Raw genomic sequence first — 24,396 nt, forward strand, 5'->3', positions numbered from 1 at the left:
CAGTCTGTCACAGATGGACATTTGGGTTGATTCCAAGTCTTTGCTATTGTGAATAGTGCCGCAATAAACATACGTGTGCATGTGTCTTTATAGCAGCATGATTTATAATCCTTTGGGTATATACCCAGTAGTGGGATGGCTGGGTCATATGGTACATCTAGTTCTAGATCCTTGAGGAATCGCCATACTCTTTTCCATAATGGTTGAACTAGTTTACAATCCCACCAACAGTGTAAAAGTGTTCCTATTTCTCCACATCCTCTCCAGCACCTGTTGTTTCCTGACTTTTTAATGATTGCCATTCTAACTGGTGTGAGATGGTATCTCATTGTGGTTTTGATTTGCATCTCTCTGATGGTCAGTGATGATGAGCATTTTTTCATGTGTCTGTTGGTTGTATGAATGTCTTCTTTTGAGAAATGTCTGCTCATATCCTTTGCCCACTTTTTGATGGGGTTGTTTGTTTTTTTCTTGTAAATTTGTTTGAGTTCTTTGTAGATTCTGGATATTAGCCCTTTGTCAGATGAGTAGATTGCAAACATTTTCTTCCATTGTGTAGGTTGCCTGTTCACTCTGATGGTAGTTTCTTTTGCTGTGCAGAAGCTCTTTAGTTTAATTAGATTCTTATTAAGATACATCAAAGGATGGCCTATTAGGTTTCTTGTGGGAAGTGAAGATTGATAAATTTTGCTTTCATGTTTTCCAGTAATAAACAGAATAAACCTTCTGCAAATCTTGGTAGAGAAGTAACCTAAAGCTACTAAAAAACAAGCAGGCAAAACAAAAATATTTCTTCTGTTGGAGAATACCTTTTCCTCAGGAACAGTTAAAATTTCTATACTAAACTAACAGAGACGAAAGACTTATTTAATAAATATTCTAAATGCATAGAATAATATATTAGTATCAGGAAAGTAATTTCATCTCTGCTACATATGCTCTTGGATTTTCCTTCCGTGTATCTCACCTGCCTCTTGCCCCCACATTAAAGTATAATTTTTCCCTCAGACAGTCCCTCCAAAGTAGAAGGATCTCATTTAAGAACTGAGAGTCCATGAATGATCCAATTTATTAAAAAATAAAATACATACTCTGAAAAGGAAGATCTGAAGATAAAATGAATCAGAAAATCAATAGAACTCTTTAAAAAATGCAATAATGGACAGCAAGGAACACTATACCTGTTCTGCTTTAAATTACCTGCTAAAAGAGATGGGTAAAAAACCTCAGATTTATAAATATAGTACCTACTACTCACTAAGAGTAAAATTACAACACAAAGCTCATCCATCCTCCGTCCCAGCCAAACGCTAATAATTACTCAAAATTTAATTATTCATTTCAAACATAGTATGCATATATATAATACATGAAACTTGTTTGACCAGGGTTTTTAAAGCTCAGAGCTGATATCAACAAATTATTACTAATATGAGTTGGCAGTACTCAATTATATTAATAATTCTATATATCTGAATGTATCACTGACACTAATTTCATGAAGCTTCCAAATTATCTAAAAATACATTTTTCTACTGACATCTCAATATGATTATTTACATTTGAAATGATTATTTAATTATCAGCAACAAAATGAATTGTTAAAACCATTAGTTCAGAACAACCAGGTCAAGAAAGAACTTCAAGACTGTTATGTAAACTCTCTTAAAAATACAGCAATTTATATTTTTTACAACTCATATGCCAAAAAGTACATATTTCCAATATTAAATTAACTTAAAATTTAGCAATACTAAATTAATGATACAAGGAGGGGAAAACTTACTTGGCCATAAAACTATATCAGGAATTCGCTCAAACATTCCTTCCCTGAGCAAAAATATCTCATGAAGACAATGACCTGTTTTGTGGTTAAAAAAACAAAAACACAAAAACAGCTTAAAATATAGAAAATTTTTGTTAAAAATAAATAGGGCTAATATAAAGTAACTTACCATGAGCTCTAAATACTCGATCATCTGCCTCTTGTGAATATGAAATATTAGTTTCTTTAAGGTCACGAAGAAAATCTTCATTTACAACAGAAGGAGGTGTATCACTAGGATTTAAGGATGCCTAGAAAATAAAATTGATTTCTTTGACTTATTTTTAGACAACGAATTTTGGGTACTTAAGTTAGAGAGAATGACTACAAAATGTAGACTTTTTTTAAAACATTCAAAGTAAGGCTGAAGCATAGGAAAATACAAAACAACATATACAGAAATCAGCTTTATGAGAGTAACAAATTACAAATGCTCTGGTTAATCACAATCATTTCTAAAGATTATAATCAACAGGGAAGAGAGCAAAGTATCAAATCTTTCATTTCAGATTAAGGAGACTGGGAGAAAGTTACTTGACTTGTACACTATCTACACTTAATCTGTCAATAAAATTTAGCATTTCTGGCCGGGTGCAGTGGCTGACACCTGTAATCCCAGCACTTTGGGAGGCCAAGGTAGGCGGACCACGAGGTCAGGAGATCGACACCATCCTGGCTAACACAGTGAAACTCTGCCTCTTCTAAAAAAACGAAAATTAGCCAGGCATGGTGGCGGGCGCCTGTAGTCCCAGCTACTTGGGAGGCTGAGGCAGGAGAATGGTGTGAACTCAGGAGGCAGAGCTTGCAGTGAGCCAAGATCACGCCACCACACTCCAGCCTGGGCAACAGAGTGAGACTCCATCTCAAAAAAAAAAAAAAAAAAAATTAGCATTTCTTATTATTCAATTGCCATTTTAAAATGATAAACAGAAAGCCTCAAAATAGGTAATAAATCCGTTTTTATAGAGCTGCTTTAAAACTCACAACATAATTATAAACTTGATGTTCAATTTCACCTAACAGGTAACTTGAAATCTAATCTTCAACTTTAAAGTTAAAACTATGAGTCATTGGGCATGTCACCAAACTTCTATGAGCCTTGGCTTCTTCATCTGTTAAATGAGATTATCACCATAGGGCTATTATAAGGAAGGCAGGTTAAATGTGATAATTTTTGTGAAAAGCACTTAATAGCATGCCTAGAACATAGGAAGAGGTCTATAAATGGCCGGCCAAGTAAAATCTGCTATGGGGGATGGGGGGAAGCTATCATTACAGTATTCGGAAAAAAGAAAATATAAGAATATGCAAAGAACAAATATGATACTTCCATATTATCTTAATCTCTTATTAAGGTACTGCATAATAAATACTTATTGAGTGGTTGCTATAAGCTAGGCACTCTTCAAGGTCTTGAGGATACAACAGTGAGTTAAACAGAAAAAAGTATTTTGACCTTGTGAAATTTATCCCATAGGAGAAGGAAATACTAAAAGAACTCCAACAAAATATATTAATATTTTAAGTCATTAAGAACTGAAAAGGGCTCAAAAACTGGTGAAACTTCTAACTATGGTATGTGAATTGTATCAATGTCAAAAACAAGTAATTGCAAATAGTAGAGAGACTGAGAGAGAGAGAATTTAAGAGATAAAAAAAGAGACCTCTAGGAAAAGTTAAAAGATGGCTTGGGAGGGGTAGAATTAGTTGTTCAGCCTAACTTAATAACTAGAATAAAATAACTGTGGATTTTTAAATAAACCCAACAAGTACTCACCAAATACCTATACCACTTAATAACAAGTTGGATACAGTGGAGAATATTGTATAAGACATAGCCCCTGTACTTATGGAACTTATATCCAGTTAGAGAGACTGGAATACAGAATAGTATGCTACAGCAAAATAATAATAAAAACACAACAAAAATAATAATAAAAAGAAATGCTAAATATTTCATTAGTTTCATTCATATATATATATATATATATATATATATACAGTTTAAAGTTTCCTAATTCTACTTTCAGAAAAGTGAAACTACATGAACAAACTAAAATCCTCAATCGCTCATATCTTAATCAAATTTTTACTTTTTATAATTCTTCAAATATTCTAAATGTCCTAATATTAAATGTGATTTTACATTTTTATTTTAAATTATTCTCCATTAATCCTAGATTATGGTCAGTCTATTAAATAATCTAAACATCACAGCAACTTAGATTTCTGTAACAAGCACCCTTTAAGGAAGTAAATAACTTGCACTTCACTACTACCTTGTGAGAGGCAGAACAAACAGTTATTACTCCCAATTCTAAAACTAACCAAGGCTCAGAGGAGATAAAAAGTTTGCCAGATAAATCTCAGATAAATTGTGAGACTAGGGTCTAGATCTGTGACACTGAATAACTGCCCGTAACACTCTAACAAGGCCAATATAATTAATAGGCTTTATAACAAAAAACATGACAGTTGCAGTGAATCCAATATAACAAATTACAAAGAGAAATCATATTAATTTGGGTTTAAAAACACAGTTAAATGTATTAGTAATAATTTTTGTTTGCTTACTTTAGAGGTAGTTTTATGCTCCACATTTACTCCAAGGGTATTTTGGATCCATTCTTTAAATGTTGGTAAACCCATGCCACTAAGAGGGTACCTAAGGTACAAAGAAAGTAAAAATATTAGAGTAAAGTATCTTCATTTAAATTTAAAGCTTAAATTCTGCTTCCAGTGATGGTCAAGCAGCTACCATCAAACCAACACTTTCACATGTAACTATAAACTCTGAACAAAAGCAAAACAAACAAAACCCAGCTATCCAAAGGCAGTATAGACAGACCAAAAGCAGTCAAAAATAGGGGAGAAGGGTGTGTTACATTTGAAAAAAAGCAAAAAATACTACGTAAGTTCATAAGTTTCCAGTTTGGTTTTGTTTTTTACGTAAGTTTTAGCTTCATGGCAGGCCCCAGCTGGTGCCTCAAAAGGTAATAAAAATGCTGAAAATTTACAGTCTTCCTGGCTTAAAGAACCAGAGCACAGTGTTTGGGGTGAATGCTGCATCTGGAAAGCATACTGGGAAATCACAGAAAGAAGCAAGTAAGACAGGAACCTATCTATCAGCTCTCTCCAAAAGTCTGGCTGACTCTTAATGGCATGTATAGAAAACATACTAGAATATTCTAGGCAGCCCAGTTAAAGTTAAAAAAAAAAACTGGACAGACAATTCAGCTGCTCACCACAGGGGGACAGAATTTAGAGTTTCAGATCAGTCACGTTAATTGCTTGATTTAAAACAAATTTTTTAAAGGTCTCTTCAGAGGAATATAACAGAATCCAGAGTTCCTACATCATGTACAATGTCCAAAACACACTCCAGTATTACTAGACAAGAACAAACTGTAAAGTATGACTCATAATCAAGAAAAAGGACAATTAATGATGACTGACCCCAAAATGACCCAAGATACTGGAAGTAGCACACAAGGGTTTTAAAGCAGCTATTATAGCTATGCCAATGGACAAAATGGAAAATGTACTCCCAGGGAATATTAGAAAGAAAAAAAAAAATCTTAGCAGAGAAATAAAAAAACTATAAAAAAGAACACAATAGAATTTCTATAATTGAATCTCTGAGACATTCCACTTGCATCTCATTACAATTTTCATTTGAATTTTACTGAGTACTTATGAAATCGAGCATCTATTCCTATATCTACTGTACATTTGGATATCCTCCATTTTGAAAACCAGTTCAAGTCTTTTGCTCATTTTCCTCCTGGGTTATTGTTTTCTCAATTACATGTAAGAAATCTTTATATATTTATAAATGAAAGATATATATATTAGACATCTTCTCTTACTCTGTGATTTATCCTTTCACTCTCTTAAAGGAGTCCTGTAGTTTGGATACCGAACCCTCCAGAACTCATGTTGAAATCTGATCCCCTAGTGGGAGGTGTTTGGGTCATGGAGGTATATCTTTATGAACAGATTAATGCCCTGGGGGGAGGGAGAGAAGTGTGAGTGAGTTCTGTTAGTTCCCACAAGAGCTGGTTGTTTAAAAAGAGACTGGCACCTCCCTACCACCTCTCTCTTGCTTCCAGTTTCACCATGTGATCTCAGCATATACCAGCTCCCCTTCCCCTTCTGCAGGAGTGGAAGCAGCTTGAGGTCCTCACCAGAAGCAGACCCTGATGCCATGTTTCTTGCATAGCCTGCAGAACCATGAGCCAAACAAACCTCTATTCTTTATTAATTACCCAGTCTCAGGTATTCCCAATAAAATAAAAAGGTGACCACCTTCAAGATACTTGAACTTACAGATATAGAGTAAGTATTACTATCATGTATAAAATTTAAAACTACCTTCTATCACTAAAATAAAGTATTTATATATCTATATCTGAATGCACAATATTTAACACTCAGAAGACTGTACTTAGCATTGTAGAATACATGGAATTGGTATTATGACTCCTGTTCTTAAGAAACTTACAACCTAGCTTAGTCAAAGCTGCAGCAACATTTAATTTGTGAGATGAACACATGGGCAGAGAACCTGAAACTAACCAGAGATGTGATAAATGGAAAGCTAAGCACCTATACCAATTGTTGAATCACAGTGACTACTGAATGGATCTTCTTCTTTTCCATGACTGAAGGTTAGTTTGAGAACATTAAATGGGTTTTTTGTAAAACATAAGGTGAGATCAATTTATCACTTTCCCATAGGGCTGAAATAGACTATACTATAGAAGATACAGAACCAGAACGAGTTTTCAAGGCCAATTAAATTTCTGTGGACAAAAATTATCCAAGAGGGAAGTGCACATCAGGACGGACAATGACTAAAGACAAAGTGACTCTTACTCTGGGGCAGCACATAAGAAGCAACAAAAATATTAGTGTATGTTGCAGTAAGTCAGGGACCCCAAACGGAGGGACCAGCTGGAGCTGCGGCAAAGGAACAAAAATTGTGAAGATTTCATGGACATTTATCAGTTCCCAAAATTAATACTCTTATAATTTCTTATGCCTATCGTCTTTAATCTCTTAATCCTGTTATCTTCGTAAGCTAAGAATGTACGTCACCTCAGGACCACTATTGTACAAATTGATTGTAAAACGTGTGTTTGAACAATACTAAATCAGTGCACCTTGAAAACGAATGGAATAACAGCAATTTTAAGGAACAAGGGAAGACAACCAAAGGTCTGACTGCCCGCGGGGTTGGGTAGAACAGAGCCATATTTTTCTTCTTGCAGAGAGCCTATAAACGGACCTGCAAGTAGGAGAGATATTGCTAAATTTTTTTCCCAGCAAGAAATATTAATAATTAATACCCTGGGGAAGGAATGCACTCCTTGGGGGGAGGTATATAAACGGCCGCTCTGGGAGTATGTTTTATGCGGTTGAGATAAGGACTGAAGTATGCCCTGGTCTCCTGCAGTACTCTCAGGCTTATTAGGGTGGGGGAAAGATCCCACCCTGGTAAATTTGAGGTCAGACTGGTTCTCTGCTATCGAATCCTGTTTTCTGTTGTTTAAGATGTTTATCAAGACAATATGTGCACGGCCAAACAGAGACCCTCATCAGTAATTCTAATTTTGCCCTTTGCCTTGTGATCTTTGCTTTGTCCTTTGCCTTGTGATCTTTATTGCCCTTTGAAGCATGTGATCTTTGTGATCTAATTCCTGTTCGTACACTCCCTCCCCTTTTGAAATCCCTAATAAAAATCTGATGGTTTTGCAGCTCAGGGGGCATTACGGACCTACCGACAATGTGGTATCACCCCTGACAGCCCAGCTGTAAAATCCCTCTCTTTGTACTCTTTCTCTTTATTTCTCAGACTGGCCAACACTTAGGGAAAAATAGAAAGAACCTACGTTGAAATACTGGGGGTAGGTTCCCCTGATAAGTATATACAATTATCTAGCCTCAGGGTGAGTTCCACAATTGCTAAGCAGTTTAACAGCCTTTTTATAATCAGACAAAGCTTCAATTAAAAATTATGCCATCAAAAAGACAAAGTCTAACAAACTCAAATTCTTCATTTATATACTAACTTGTGATTTGTAAGTACCAAACTAATATATAACACCCATAAAGTCAAAAATAACGACATTTTTCAAAAATTTTACTTTATAGAAATCTCCAGGGACTGAGATGGCTGATTAAAAGCAGCTGTGGTCTACAGCTCTCATGGAGAAGAATGAAAATGGCAACTGAATTCAGCACCTTCAGCTGAAATATCCAGATTCTCACACTGCGACTGACTAGGCAGACAGTTCAACCCATGGAAAACAAAGAAAAGCAGGGTGGGGCGATGGTCCAACTGGGAGAAGCATGGAGCCAAAGGAACTCCCATCCCCATCCAAGCAGAGCAGTGAGATTGTGCAACCCCATGAGGGAAACCACACTTCTCCCACAAGTCTTTGTAACCTGTGGATCAGGAGATCCCCTCGTGACCCCACGCCACCAGGGCCTTGAGTTCAATACACAGAGCTGTGCAGAGTCTCAAAAGAACAGTCACTCAGGCTCACATAGTAACCCAGGAGTTTTGCAGACTCTGCCCCAGGAATCCCAGCAAGGTGGGAGATCCATGTGCTCACTCTTCTAGGAGAGGGACTGAATCCAGGGATCTAAGCAGCATTGTTCTGCAGGCCACACTTTCACCTCACAAGGTAAGACCCACTAGCTTGGAACTCCAGTCAGACAGTGCAACAAGCTGGAGACTGCCTGAGATGGATGAGTTCCCTGGAGGAGGAGCAACTACCATTTCTGTGGTTAGGCTGACTTAGCTGTTCTAGCCTGCCAGTTCCAGGCAGTCCAGGTGGTCAGGACAAGAAGGAATCCCACACAATGCAACACAGCTGCTATGCCAGATTGTGGCCAGACTACTTTTTTTAAGTGGGACCCCAATCCATTGCTCCTCATTGGGTGGGGATTCCCTGTGCGAATTTCAGCAACTCGAGCCAGGGTTACACAGACAGAACTCTGATCTCTCCCTGGGACAGAGCCCCCTGGGGGAGAGGCAGCCGATGTCTCTGCAGTTCAGTTGACTCAGCCTTTCCAGTCTGCTGGCTCCGAAGAGTCTAGGTAGTCTTGACATGGAAGGGTTATCCCCAACATGGCACACCTGCTCCACCAAAAATCAGCCATCCTATTCCTCCTGACTGGGTCAGAGCTCCCAACAGGGGTCTCCTGACACCTCCTACAGGAGCATCCAGGCCAGCAACAGGTCACTACCCACCCTGGGATGGGGCTCCCAAAGGAAAAAGCAGGCTGCCATCTTTGCTGTTTCACAGCCTCCACTGGTGATACCTCCAGGTCTGGGAAAAATGAGGCAAACAGGTCACGAGCAATCCCCCAACAAACCACAGCAGCCCTACGAAAAAGTGGCTTGACTGTTAAAAGAAAAACAAACAAACAGAAAGCAACAATAACAGCATCAATAAAAAAGACCACACAAAAATCCCACTCAAAGGTCAGCAATCTCAAAAAATTGAAGCTAGATAATCCCACAAAGATGAGAAAGAATCAATGCAAAAATACTGAAAACTCAAAAAGCCAGAGTGCCTCTTCTCCAAATGACCACAATATCTCTGCAGCAAGGGCCCAGAACTGGGCTGAGGCTGAGATCGTTGAATTCAAAGAAGTAGGCTTCAGAAGGTGGGTAATAACAAACTTTGCTGAGGGAAAGGAGCATGCTGTAACCCAATGCAAAAAAGCTAAGAATCATGATAAAACAATACAGGAGCTGAAAACCAGAAGAGCCTGTTTAGAGAGGAGCATAACTAATCTGATGGAGCTGAAAAACACAACACAAGAAATTCACAATGCAATCACAAGTATCAACAGCAGAATAGACCAAGTGGAGGAAAGAATCTCAAAGCTTGAAGACTACAGTCTTCAAGGCAGACAAGAATAGAGAAAAAGGAATGAACAAAACCTCTGAGAAATATGGGACTATACAAAAAAGACTGGACCTATGACTGATTGGGGTACCCAAAAGAGATGGAGAGAATGGAACCAAGTTGAAAAACATACTTCAGAATATCATCCAGGAGAACTTCCCCAACTTAGCAAGACAGGCCAACATTCAAATGCAGGAGGTCCAGAGAATCCCAGTAAGATACTCCATGAGAAGATCAACCCCAAGACACATAATCATCAGATTCTCAAAGGTTGAAAAGAGAGAAAAAAATATAATGGGCAGCCAGAGAGAAAGGCCAGGTCATCTACAAAGGGAAACCCATCAGACTAAGAGCAGACATTTCAGCAAAAACCCTACAAGCCAGAAGAGATTGGGGGCCAATATTCAACATTCTTAAAGAAAAGAATTTCCAACCCAGAATTTCACATCCAGCCAAACTAAGCTTCATAAGCAAAGAAGAAGATACTTTCCAGACAAGCAAATGCTGAGGGAATTCATCACCACCAGGCCTGCCTTGCAAGAGCTCCTGAAGAAAGCACTAAATATGAAAAAGAAAAACTGTTACCAGCCACTATAAAAACACATTGAAGTATACAGACCAGTGACACTATGAAGCAACCACATAAACAAGTCTGCAAAATAACAAGCTAGCATAATGATGACAGGATCAAATTCACACATAATAAAAACCCTAAATGCCCCAATTAAAAGACACAGAATTGCAAGCTGGGGGAAGAGTCAAGACCCATTATGCTGTCCTCAAGAGACCCATGTAACATGCAAAGACACACATGGACTCAAAATAAAGGGATGGAGGAAAATTTACCAAGCAAATGGAAAAGAGAAAAAAGCAGTGGCTGCAATCCTAGTTTCTGACAAAACAGATTTTAAACCAACAAAGACCAAAAAAGACAAAGAAGGGCATTACATAATGGTAAAGGGTTCAATTCAACAAGAAGAGCTAACTATGCTAAATATATAATGTACCCAATAGAGGAGCACCCAGATCCAAAAGCAAGTTCTTAGAGACCTACAAAGAGACTTATACTCTCACACAATAATAATGAGAGGCTTTAACATCCCACTGACAATATCAGACAGATCACTGAGACAGAAAATTAAAAGATATTCAGGACCTGAACTTAGCTTTGGATCAAGCAGACTTGACAGACATCAAGAGTCCACCCAAAAGCAACAGAATATATATTTTTCTCACAGCCACAACACTTACTCTAAAATTGATCACATAATTGGAATTAAAACACCCCTCAGCAAATGCAAAATAACTGAAATCATAACAATCTCTCAGACTATAGCACAATCAAATTAGAATCAAGACTTTAAAAAATCACTCAAAACCACACAACTACATAGAAACTGAACAACCTGAATGACTCCTGGGTGAAACTAAGCCAGAAATCTAGAAGTTATTTAAAACTAATGAGAACAAAGAGACAAAGTACCAGAATATCTGCAACACAGCTAAAGCAGTGTTAAGAGGAAAATTTATAGCACTAAATGCCCACATCAAAAAGCTTCTAGTAGAAAGATCTCAAATTAACAACCTAACATGACAACTAAAAGAACTAGAGAACCAACAACAAACAAGCCCCAAAGGTAGCAGAACACAAGAAATAACCAAGATCAGAGCAGAACCGAAGAAGACAGAGATGTCAAAAACCCTTCAAAAAGCCAATGAATCCGGGAGCTAGGTTTTTTTGTTTGTTTGTTTTGTTTTTTGTTTTTGTTTTTTGAAAAAATAAACAGGTAGACTGCTAGCTAGACTAATAAAGAAGAAGAGAGAGAAGAATCAGACACCATCAAAAATGATAAGGGGGATATCACCACTGACACTACAGAAATACAAATAATCATCAAAGAATACTATGAACACCTCTATGCACATGAACTAGAAAATCTAGAAAAAAGCGGGTAAGTTCCTGGACATATACACCCTCCCAAGATTGAACCAGGAAGAACCTGAATCCCTGAATAGACCAATAATGAGTTCTGAAAATGAGATAGTAATAAATTGCTTGCCAACCAAAAAAAGCCCAGGACCAGATAGATTTACAGTTGAATTCTACTAGAGGTACAAAGAAGAGCTGGTACCATTTCTCCTGGAACTAAATTGAAAAGGAGAGACTGCTACCTAACTCCTTTTATGAGACCAGCATCATCCTGATACCAAAACCTGGCAGAGACACAACAACAAAAAAGCAAAATTTAGGCCAGTATCCCTGATGAACATCAATGCAAAAATCCTCAATAAAATACTGGCAAACTGAATCCAGCAATACATCAAAAAGCTTATCCACCACAATCAAAGTTGGTTCAACATATGCAAATCAATACATGTAATTTATCACATAAACAGAACTAAAGACAAAACCATATGATTATCTCAATGGACACAGAAAAGGCCTTAGATAAAAGTCAACATCTTTCATGTTAAAAACTCAATAAACTAAGTATTTAAGGACCATACCTCAAAATAATAAGAACCATATATAACAAACTCACAGTCAATATCATACCTGAATGAGCCAAAAGCTGGAAGCATTCTCCTCAAAAACCGGCACAAGACAAGGATGCTTTCTCTCACCACTACTATTCAACACAGTATTGGAAGTTCTGACCAGGGCAATCAGGCAAGACAAAGAAATAAAGAAAATTCAAATAGGAAGAGAGGAAGTCAAACTGTTTCTGTTTGCAGATAACATGATCCTATATCTAGAAACCCCCATTGTCTCAGCCCAAAAGCTTCTGAAGCTGATAAGCAACTTCAGCAAAGTCTCAGGATACAAAATCAATGTGCAAAAATCACTAGCATTCCTATACACCAACAACAGGCAAGAGGAGAGCCAAATCATGAAAGAACTCGCATTCACAATTGCTACAAAGAGAATAAAACACCCATGAATACATCTAACAAGGGAAGTGAAGGACCTCTTCAAGGACAACTACAAATCACTGCTCAGGGAAATCAGAGAAGACACAAACAAATGGAAAAACATTCCACGCTCATGGATAGGAAGAATCAATATTGTGAAAATGGCCATACTACCCAAAGTAATTCACAGATTCAATGCTATTCCCATTAAACTACCATTGACATTCTTCACAGAATTAGAAAAAACTATTTTAAAATTCATATGGAATCAAAAAAGAGCCTGTATAGCCAAGACAACCCCACACAAAAAGAACAAAGCTGGAAGCATCACACTACCCAAGTTCCAACTGTACTACAAGGCTACAGTAACCAAAACATCATGGTACTGGCACAACAACAGACACATAGACCAATGGAACAGAATAGAGATCCCAGAAATAAGACTGCACACCTACAAGCATCTGATCTTCAACAAACCTGACAAAAACAAGCAATGGTGAAAGGATTCCTTTTTTTTTTTTTTTTAAGACGAGAGTTTCACTCTTGTTGCCCAGGCTGGAGTGCAATGGCGCGATCTTGGCTCACCGCAACCTCCACCTCCCAGGTTGAAGCGATTCTCCTGCCTCAGCCTCCCAAGTAGCTGGGATTACAGGCATGCGCCACCATGCCCAGCTAATTTTTGTATTTTTAGTAGAGACAGGGTTTCTCCATGTTGGTCAGGCTGGTCTCGAACTCCCGACCTCAGGTGATCCACCCACCTCGGCCGCCCAAAGTGCTGGGATTACAGGCGTGAGCCACTGCGCCCGGACAGGATTCCCTATTTAATAAATGGTGCTGGGAGAACTGGCTAGCCATATGCAGAAAATTGAAACTATACCCCTTCCTTACATCTTACACAAAAATTAACTCCAGATGGATTAAAGACTTAAAAGTAAAATCCAAAACTATAAAAACCCCAGAAAAAAATCTAGGCAACAACATTCAGAACATAGGCATGGGCAAAGATTTCATGACGAAAACGCCAAAAGCAATTGCAACAAAAGCCAAAATTGACAAATGGGATCTAATTAAACTAAAGAGCTTCTGCACAGCAAAAGAAACTATCATCAGAGTGAACAGACAACCTATAGAGTGGGAGAAAATTTTTGCAATCTGAGCCTCTGACAAAGGTCTAATATCCAGAGCCTACAAGGAACTTAAACAAATTTATAAGAAAAAAACAACCCCATTAAAAAGTGGGCAAAGGACATGAACAGACACTTCTCAAAAGAAGACATTCATGCAGCCAACAAACATGAAAAAAAGCTCAGCATCACTCATCATTAGAGAAATGCAAATCAAAAGCCAGTCAGAATGCCGATTATTAAAAAGTACAGAAACAACAGATGCTGGCAAGATTGCAGAGATAAAGGAACGCTTTTACACTGTGGTGGGAGTATAAATTAGTTCAACCATTGTGGAAGACAGTGTGGTGATTCCTCAAAGATCTAGAGGCAGAAATACCATTTGACCCAGCAATTCCCTTACTGGCTATATACACAAAGGAATATAAATCATTCTATTATAAAGATACATGCATGCATATGTTCATTGCAGCACCATTCACAATAGCAAAGACATGGAATCAACCCAAATGCCCATCAATGATTGACTGGAAAAGAAAATATGGTACATACACACCATGGAATACTATGCAGCCATAGAAAGGAGCACAATCATGTCCTTTGCAGGGACAGGGATAGAGCTGGAAGCCATTATCCTCAGCAAACACACACAGGAACAGAAAATCAAATACCGCATGTTCTCACTTATAAGTGGGAGCTGAACAATGAGAACACATGAACACAGGGAGGGGAACAACATACACTGGGGCACATCGGGGTAGCGGTGGAAGGAGAGAGCGCATCGGGAAAAATCGCTAATGGATAGTGGGCTTAATAACCTAATAACCAAGGTGATGGGTTGATCTGTGTAGCAAACCACCATGGCACACGTTTAGCTAAGTAACAAACCTGCACATCCTGCACATGTACCCCAGAACTTAAAAGTTGAAGGAAAAAAAAAATCTACAGAATTGGCTCCAGAGTATTGCCTTATGCTGCTTAAACCCAGGAGGACTAAATTCATCCATACTTAGAAGGAATAAAAGTGGTAAGTTATAAATCTAGAAATTTATAAACTGATAAATTATAAATCTGTTTAGAAGATAGACTGCTCAGAAAAAAATTTCAGACCCTTCTCCTAACATAGGGAAAAAGCTGTTATTCTATAACAGCTTCTAATAATTGCTTACAACTTAATGCCTGGGTTTGAAATGTCAGTTACCCTCCCGCAAAATACATACAATCAACTACATTTCCATATAAAAATCTCTTTTCAATGTTCTTTGGATCAGAAATAGGAGAACCCCACACCTCATCAATTTTCACTGATAATCACTGTTAGTTTCTGGCACGTAGGATTTCCCTTTCTTTCTTTCCAGCTCTGTTATATTTCTTTCTTCTGATATTTTATCCAACTTTTCTATGTGGTTATAAAAGGCGAGGGGCCTGAATTATTTCAGTCCACCTCACTGCCAGAATAGAAAGTCTCTACAAAAAAATGTCAAAAATTGTCCTTACCTCTAACATTTTTTTTTATTTTTTTTTTTTTTATTTTTTTTTTTGAGACGGAGTCTTGCTCTGCCGCCCAGGCTGGAGTGCAGTGGCCGGCTCTCAGCTCACTGCAAGCTCCGCCTCCCGGGTTCACGCCATTCTCCTGTCTCAGCCTCCCGAGTAGCTGGGACTACAGGCGCCCGCCACCTCGCCCGGCTAGTTTTTTTGTATTTTTAGTAGAGACGGGGTTTCACTGTGTTAGCCAGGATGGTCTCGATCTCCTGACCTCGTGATCCGCCCGTCTCGGCCTCCCAAAGTGCTGGGATTACAGGCTTGAGCCACCGCACCCGGCCACCTCTAATATTATTAATAAATAAGAGTGAATTAATACTGTTCAGCCAAACAGCGTTTTCTTGTACTCAGCCTTTGTAGTCATGAATTCCATTTTCTCTTTCAGGAATATCACAATCTTCTTACGCTTCTGCCCTTTGCCTTTCACGGTAACAATAGGAATTTCTGATGCAAGATAAATTTTTATAATATGACTAACTCTACTGTGCTGGTATACAGAGCGTAGTGCTCCCAGGGTTTGGAGACAGAACAAGATCAGTACAGTGGATGAGTTTAGTTATCTGCAGAAGTAACTCAAAAGCAGAGTATAATAGAAACTGCAGAAGAATGAAGCTTAAAAACACCTGGTTTTTAATCCCAGTTTACCACTGAGCAGGCGACTTCAGGTAAGCTACTTTCCTCATCCTCATTATTTTTAAGAAGATAACTCTATTCATCTGATAGGGTTATTGTAAGATAACTCAGTAGGCACTCAATAAATAGTAGATATTATTATCTTAAGAGTGTTTGTAAATGTTTTCTGATAAAAATCAGAGAAACCTACTCATTCACCAATTATTCTCAGGAAAACAGACTAGATATAGAGAAAGTTATGATTCAATTCAACTCAGTTTATGACCCTGTGACAAGGTACTGGTGCTTCCCACCAAAACGGGAATTGAATTTTGTTTTGCTTTTTCATTTTAGTTACTGTTTGTTTAGTATATATTTAATCCCAGAGCACCTAAATCCCATTTATATGTTTGGGGAATTATCCTTTGTGTAAGTCTTGGAGGAAGGCAAAAGCTACCCTCCACTAATGCAAATTTGCCAGATATTCACTTTCCTGGTCTCTCTTGCAGGCTCTTCCAGTCAGATGCACCCTTATTCTCCCTCTCCCCAACTGGACTCTGACTTAGGAGTCAACAATGCAAAGAAATGAGGCCTTTAAGGAATGCGTTCTAGTAGGAGTGGTAGTAACCCATTAAAACCAACAGAAAAATTCTCTGGTTCTATTACAGCCTATATAAATATCTCTATCAAGACCGTCAAATCTCCTTTGTTCTGAATGTATGCTCTCCAAATAATATCTAAGTTGCAAATGTTGTTCTCTAGATATCCTAACATCAGAAAGGGCACTAACATGTATTCCATACCCTGAAAAAGGAATAATCTAACCATAAATGAATACACTGAAGTTCTAATTTTTTAAATCAGTCTCTTAGAAGTGTGGCATGTGTCAGACCCCTACAGCCTCATCTCTTCCAGGAAACTGACAAATGTGCCAGAACACCCAAAATAAGAACAAGATCCTGAACCCATGGGACCCACTAAGGCATAGTTACCTGTGATGTTTTATGACTAATCATTCATTTCACACACACACACACACACACACACACACCCTTTCTCATATAAACCACTACATGGTCTACAGTACTGTACAGAAGACTTTGCTGAAATACAAGTGACCATCTACCCTGCTCCATAAAACAGAAATGCTGTGTACCTTCAAGATCCAAACACAAAGAGAGAAAAAGAGAAAGAGAAATGAGGACAGTGTCTGAGAAGAGAGAAATTTGGTTTTCTAAGTTCAGAAGATTCATTTTTTTTCCTCCAGAAAATTTTGAAAAGCCAATCTCTACATCGATGTTTCTACTATATCAGACATTATTCTATTTAAATAAAACATAAAAGATTCAACATTTAGAACACTGGTAAATTTACTTTTAACCAGAAATCCCTTCTACCTGAATTACACAATTTCTCAACTAAGCCTCCATTGCATGCTACCCAATCACACTTAAGGATGGGAATGAGAACACAGATAATATTTATTTTCCTAATAAAAAAACTAATGTCAAATGTACCTCTTCATACCTTGATTAAAATTACTTTCAAATTACTATTCCTGAGATTTTATTTTAGGTACAAAATATTAATAAGTCAGAAAAATAGAAAAATTATTAATACATTGCACTATGAAAAGGAAGGAAATAACTTCTCCAAAGGAACGAAACTTTCTTTGTTGACATTTTAATATATTGATATAGCATATGTTTTAAAAACATTAACTTAAGTATAGTAATGTCCAATAGATATTAAATCAGGGTACAATACTGGAATAGACTCGTAATATATCTGATCCAATTTTTTACTTAGTCTCAATTTCTTTTTATTTTTGGTTCCAGCATTCAAGTATTACATATTTGTACTCACTGCCCTTTCAAATGTTGTATCAAAATTCAACAGACAAACCAAAAAACAGAGCTTTGGCAAGGGCAGTATTGCTTACAACCAACAAAGAACTCATTTTACAATTCTGACCACATCTAGAACAAACAGGAATAACAGAAATATCCTTTAAAATTCTTTTTAATATTTTTTCCAGTTTTACTGAGGTATGATTGAACAAATATACTTTGTAATTCTTATCAACAAATAACCACATTTCAGATACAGGAAAGCTATCACAAAAATGACTGATCTTTATCATTTCTTTCCTAATTTATCTCAGAAACTAATTTTTTACAATACTATTTATATTCACACAGACCTAAAATCATTCACCTTTCATAATAACCCACACTCCAATATAAATTACCAGATTTAAATATGAAGCTGCTTTCAAAAAACCGAATGGCATGGGGATTGGGTGGTGGATGGCTTATAGACATTATTTGGATCCTGACACAAATAAACTACCTATAAAAGATGTTTGTGAGACAACTGGAGAACGTGAACATGAACTGGATAACTAGATTAAAAATTTTTGCGGCCGGGCGCGGTGGCTCAAGCCTGTAATCCCAGCACTTTGGGAGGCCGAGACGGGCGGATCACGAGGTCAGGAGATCGAGACCATCCTGGCTAACACGGTGAAACCCCGTCTCTACTAAAAATACAAAAACTAGCCGGGCGAGGTGGTGGGCGCCTGTAGTCCCAGCTACTCAGGAGGCTGAGGCAGGAGAATGGCGTAAACCTGGGAGACGGAGCTTGCAGTGAGCTGAGATCCGGCCACTGCACTCCAGTCCGGGCGACAGAGCGAGACTCCGCCTCAAAAAAAAAAAAAAAAAAATTTTTGCTATTTTCGATATATAATATTATCATATAATTGCTTATATTAGGTCCTTATTTTTTAAGACATATAATATATATACATACACATACACACATATACATATATTTAGAGGTGACATGACAACATCAGAATTTGAAATACTACCGGGGGAAAAAAGCAGTTATTGCAAAATGTTGATAATGTTTAAACTCAGGGAGAAATCATATTTTCTAGTGTGTTCAAAATTTTTCATAGAAAGAATTAAGTAACAAAAGAAGAAATAAACGAGGGTTACCTTTTCCCAGTCAACTCAATTTGCCCCTTCTTATTGAAGATGAATTTAGAATCATTGTATCCCCATCCATTCCATTTCATAACTTCTTGCCTAGTGAGAAGAAAAAATATATAAATGAGACCAATGCTAAACATCTTAAAACTGCATAGTATATCATTGATTATTAACTCACAATCATCTAAAACACCTTATGCCCACTAATTGTATAACATTAAATAAAATTAGCACATGTTAAAATGTCCACATACTAATATTTCTGAATATAGAATCACTCTGATGAGCAGCACCTGCTTCACAGAGGGCTACAACCAATAAATTTAATGCATTCAAAGGAAGAAATAAAAAGTTGCAAAAAGGAAGAAGATAAGTTTAAAATATAAATGTCGCATTTTGTACATGTTATTGGTTTACATTGTAGAATGACCTAAAAAGTTCTGCAATTAAAACTAAGGAAACACAGTTTTACACATATGAGAAAAAAATCATAAATACTAATCTTCTGCTATGATTTTTAAAAAAGACCAACTTACCAAGTAGATTGGCTAGCAATAGACACAATAAAGTACGTTAAAAATCTCAGTGCTGGGTTTACATTCTAAATTCTTCAAATTCCATATAACTACCAATCTCTACCTTGACCTACATATTGTAACAGTTAATGGCTATACCCATTTTCAAAATTCCAAAATAACATATTTTTAATTTCCAAAACACCAATATTTCATAGTTGTAAAAATCCTTATTTATCAAAATCAATGGCTGAATCATTCAATTTTGCACATCATGTAAGAATAGATAGGTCTGGACCTGTACAGAACATAATAAGCAATCACGCTGAAGTACTGCATCACTTTTTATTACATGTTTTGGCAGACTACCCTAGTTTGATCTTGGCTACTGAAATAAATGGGTGGTGAGTCTTCTTACCACAAATTCAGCTACGCAGTTTATGATGCAAATAATTTAACAAAAACATTTTTCTATCTTGAAAGTTATTTGTTGCATTCAAATTTCAAAATAAACAAAGATGCACTCATTACAAAGTGTTCTTCTTAGTCTCTGTAATTCTCAAGAAAGAAGAAACAAGCAAGTTTTTTAATTACAATCATAATTCTTGTTCTAGTTCAAAGGCTTTTCAAACAAATGAACATGAACATAATACAACTGAACCAGATATAGGTAATTAATTATGAACTGAAATCTCCATCTATACACAAAATTAAGACAAAGAAACTAGGAATGCTCTGTTTACAACTATGATTTGCTATTAATAAAAGCTACAGTCCCTCTACAAAAATTTCAAAATATCTGAAGAGTATCAATCCAGAGACTGGATTTGTAGATTAGTCAGTTATAAACTAACACTAAATATTTTTTCTAATCCCATAACATTCCTAACCTCATCGCAGAGGGAGGTTTTGGAAGGGAGCTTTTGGAAAAATCTCTATGGAAAAACATCACGACTAATGTTACCAGTGACACACTCATTTTCTTAAGATTTTACTTTTTTTGTTTTAGTGCCAACACTTGGGATTGAACCTAAGATTTTCACATTCTAAAAACAGATTAGGATATTTTCCACTTTGTTTTTTTCATGATTAAATTATCTCCACTTTTATGAAGTATATATAATTTACTTAGTATTTTCTTATTATATTTCAAGAATCAGAAGGGTAAATATATATTTTAACACATTAACATCTTTAATGGCTTATAATGTGCATAGATTTTATGTGATTGCATTTTATTAGTGAATTTCAACATTTATTATAATTCTGTTATTTACAAAATAGTAATTTGGTATTACACAAAATAAATGCAAAAATCTCAAGGCAAGGCACAGGGAAATAATTTCAGTACAGAGGTTGAATTTGGCATGTTTATGTAGCTTAACAATGAAAATCATTTTCCTTAAAATTATCCCTAGAATTTAAAAAATTATTCCCAGATGACCCCAAAGTAAAAAGCTAAACTTAGTCACATGGGTTCATTCTTAGCGCTTCATGAGGAAATGAATCAAGATGAGCAGGAAAGATCTGCTGTTATACACTATAAAATGAAGGGTTTTACATCCTGAAGAGTCTTTGGCCTTACATTTTCAAGTTGGGTAATATCCTAAAGAACTTCCAAATTTTCAACTGTAGGTACCTTTTTCTCTCTTTTCATCCCAGTCATAAAATTGGGCTTCTAAAATGGACTTTACTATATTTGTAGCAACTTTTGGAGTCCTCTCAGAAGTTGAATGTAGGCATTTGGAATGCATTTGTGCCCCAAACAGGATTACAAAGCATAAATAGTATACAATTAAAATCTAGATTACCCCCAAACCAATCTTCTGATATCTTCAAGCACCCCAGGTGTTAAATAAAAGACAGGTAAATTTCCCAGGCTTCTGGTTTTATACTTTTATATACACATATTCCAACGCCCCCCCCCCCCCGCCGCCGAAATTACTAGTATATACTCTGATAGTTAAATACAACTATATGATTAAATTTTTAAATAAATTCTTATAAATAAGAGTATAATAAGTATTTTGAAGGGCATTACAGCATAACATTTTAAAATTAGAATAAAACTTTACATAGTCACAGAATTAGAAAACTAAAAAGATCCTCAGAACCCACCTAGTTCAACTGCTCACTTTTCAGATAAAGAAACTACCCAGGGAAGCATCCCTGGTCACACAGCTAAGTTCGTTGTGAGTATCCAAAGGCTGACTTCTAGTCTCACAATTCTTCCTCTTCAGACAGGCAATAATATCTGAAACCCATCTAAGTCAGGCTCTCAGAAAACCAGAATATTTGAAAGAACTCATTTTTTTCTTCACATCAATAGTGTTTCAAGAAACTATTATATGTTATTATAAGCTGAGTATCCTTTATCCAAAATGCTTGGGACCAGAAGTGTTTCAGATTTCAGACTTTTTCAGATTCTGGAATACACAATGAAACTTCTTGGGGATTGGATCCAAGTCTAAACACAAAACTTATGTTTCATACACATCTTATCACATAGCCTGAAGGAAACTGTATATAATATTTTTAATGGTTCTATGAATGAAACAAAGTTTGTATACACTGAACTATCAGGAAGCAAAGGAATCACTATCTCATGGCAGTGTTCAAAAAGTTTCCAATGATGAACATTCTGGATTTTAGATTTTCAAATTAGGGATGCTCACCCTGTGTTGTAGTCATTCGTCTGCACTTGACCTGAGGGAAAACGTTTAAAAATCAAGGGATATGTTTGTGCCAGAAGCCAAATTTCCTACACCTCCAATAGTGTAATGAATTCTGCCATTCAGAATAATCCCAAAGAACTGCAAGCACTAAAATGAAGAATGATTAAAGAATCAACAACTTTCCATAAGATTCAAATAAAAGAATCCAATTCTCATCTAACCCTAGAGGTCAATTAACCAGTATGATCTCTCAGACATTCCAATTCTTAGAGCTAACTATACCAAATTTAACATCTTTAAAAAAAACAAGACCAGGCCAGGCACAGTGGCTCACGCCTGTAATCCCAGCACTTTGGGAGGCCGAGGTGGGCAGATCACAAGGTCAGGAGATGGAGACCATCCTGGCTAACATAGTGAAACCCCATCTCTATTAAAAATTAAAAAAAAACAAATTAGCTGGGTGTGGTGGCGCATGCCTGTAGTCCCAGGTACTCAGGAGGCTGAGGCAGGAGAATTGCTTGAACCAGGGAGGCGGAGGTTGCAGTGAGCCGAGATCACACCATTGCACCCCAGCCTAGGTGACAGAACAAGACTCAGTCTCAAAAAAAAAAAAAAAAAAAAAAAAAAAAATATATACAAGACACCTCCTCCTGCCGAAAGAATAGTTGGCTTGATTTTACTGCATAAAAAAATAAATGTTTTACACATTTACACATCTAACCACAGTACCAAACAATGAAAAAGCACACAGTATTAGCTGGTGTAACAAAAGAAAATGGAGGCATAAAATAGCATCCTATATGCACAAGGTGGCAGTATTCTCCCATGATATATACATGATGTACATATTCAATATTTAGAATTTTCCAGGGTTGTTATTATACAATCTTTAGGTGAAATATTTAGATTTAGCCTTACTATTATAAAAACCATAAAGAGTTTCTTTATTCCTAAAATGGGAAATTTTCACTTTGAAGTCTCCGTTTACAGACTGGTTATCAGATTACTACTCCTCTACTAGTAACAAACTGCAAGCATCCTGACATATATGCATGGTTTCTACATTGCTATTTCTAATCATAATAATCATAATATTTTTCACCAGAAAATAAGGAAAAGGAAAAAATGATTTAGCCTACTTTCATTCTGGGTTGACAACTATAAAAGTTCAGCTATCTAATAACTTTTTAAAAAGTTTTTCTGAAAAAATTCCAATAATCAAAATTCTAATAAAAGATGCTTCACTCTTCAGATCAATATTTCTTCTTGCCCTGAAATAAAACTCACAAAGCTACCTTCATCTGATAATACTGTGATTTCCTAGAGAGGGAAAAGGCCAACTGAAATAGCCAAAAGGATCTATAATTTTACTTTTCGTCATGAATTAGTTTAATGGCTTGTTAATTAACTTTGGTAACTGGTGAGGGCAGTAAGACTACCTAAATGTAATCAACTTGAGGACTCTGATAAGATCTTGTTTCTATGTTGAATAGGAGTGGCGAGAGAGGGCATCCCTGTCTTGTGCCAGTTTTCAAAGGGAATGCTTCCAGTTTTTGCCCATTCAGTATGATATTGGTTGTGGGTTTGTCATAAATAGTTCTTATTATTTTGAGATACGTTCCATCAATACCGAATTTATTGAGAGTTTTTAGCATAAAGGGCTATTGATTTTGTCAAAGGCCTTTACTGCATCTATTGAGATAATCATGTGGTTTTTGTCCTTGGTTCTGTTTATATGCTGGATTACGTTTATTGATTTTTGTATGTTGAACCAGTCTTGCATCCCAGGGATGAAGCCCACTTGATCATGGTGGATGAGCTTTTTGATGTGCTGCTGGATTCAGTTTTCCAGTATTTTATTGAGGATTTTTGCATCGATGCTCATCAGGGATATTGGTCTAAAATTCTCTTTTTTTGTTGTGTCTCTGCCAGGCTTTGGTATCAGGATAATACTGGCCTTGTAAAATGAGTTAGGGAGGAGTCCCTCTTTTTCTATTGATTGGAATAGTTTCAGAAGGAATGGTACCAGCTCCTCCTTGTACCTCTGGTAGAATTCAGCTGTGAATCCGTCTGGTCCTGGACTTTTTTTGGTTGGTAGGCTATTAATTATTGCCTCAATTTCAGAGCCTGCTATTGGTCTATTCAGGGATTCAACTTCTTCCTGGTTTAGTCTTGGAAGAGTGTAAGTGTCCAGGAAATTATCCATTTCTTCTAGGTTTTCCAGTTTATTTGCGTAGAGGTGTTTATAGTATTCTCTGATGGTAGTTTGCAT

The 24,396-nt window shown here is 36.7% G+C and overlaps 1 protein-coding gene across 1 annotated transcript in view; it reads right to left on the reverse strand.

Moving 5' to 3' along the window:
* The window catches only part of AGPS (alkylglycerone phosphate synthase), a 158,962-nt gene that overhangs the window by 108,025 nt on the left and 26,541 nt on the right, over positions 1-24,396 (reverse strand). Inside the window, exons 2-5 of the mRNA XM_033231031.1 lie at positions 18,941-19,030; positions 4,400-4,490; positions 1,956-2,076; positions 1,787-1,861 (exon numbers count right to left, since the gene is read on the reverse strand). Coding sequence (XP_033086922.1) covers positions 1,787-1,861; positions 1,956-2,076; positions 4,400-4,490; positions 18,941-19,030 — 377 coding nt within the window. The remainder of the gene's footprint in view (positions 1-1,786; positions 1,862-1,955; positions 2,077-4,399; positions 4,491-18,940; positions 19,031-24,396) is intronic.

This window comes from Trachypithecus francoisi, unplaced genomic scaffold (genome assembly GCF_009764315.1).
Source record: "Trachypithecus francoisi isolate TF-2019V2 unplaced genomic scaffold, Tfra_2.0 Lachesis_group13, whole genome shotgun sequence".
Classification (NCBI taxonomy): domain Eukaryota; kingdom Metazoa; phylum Chordata; class Mammalia; order Primates; family Cercopithecidae; genus Trachypithecus; species Trachypithecus francoisi.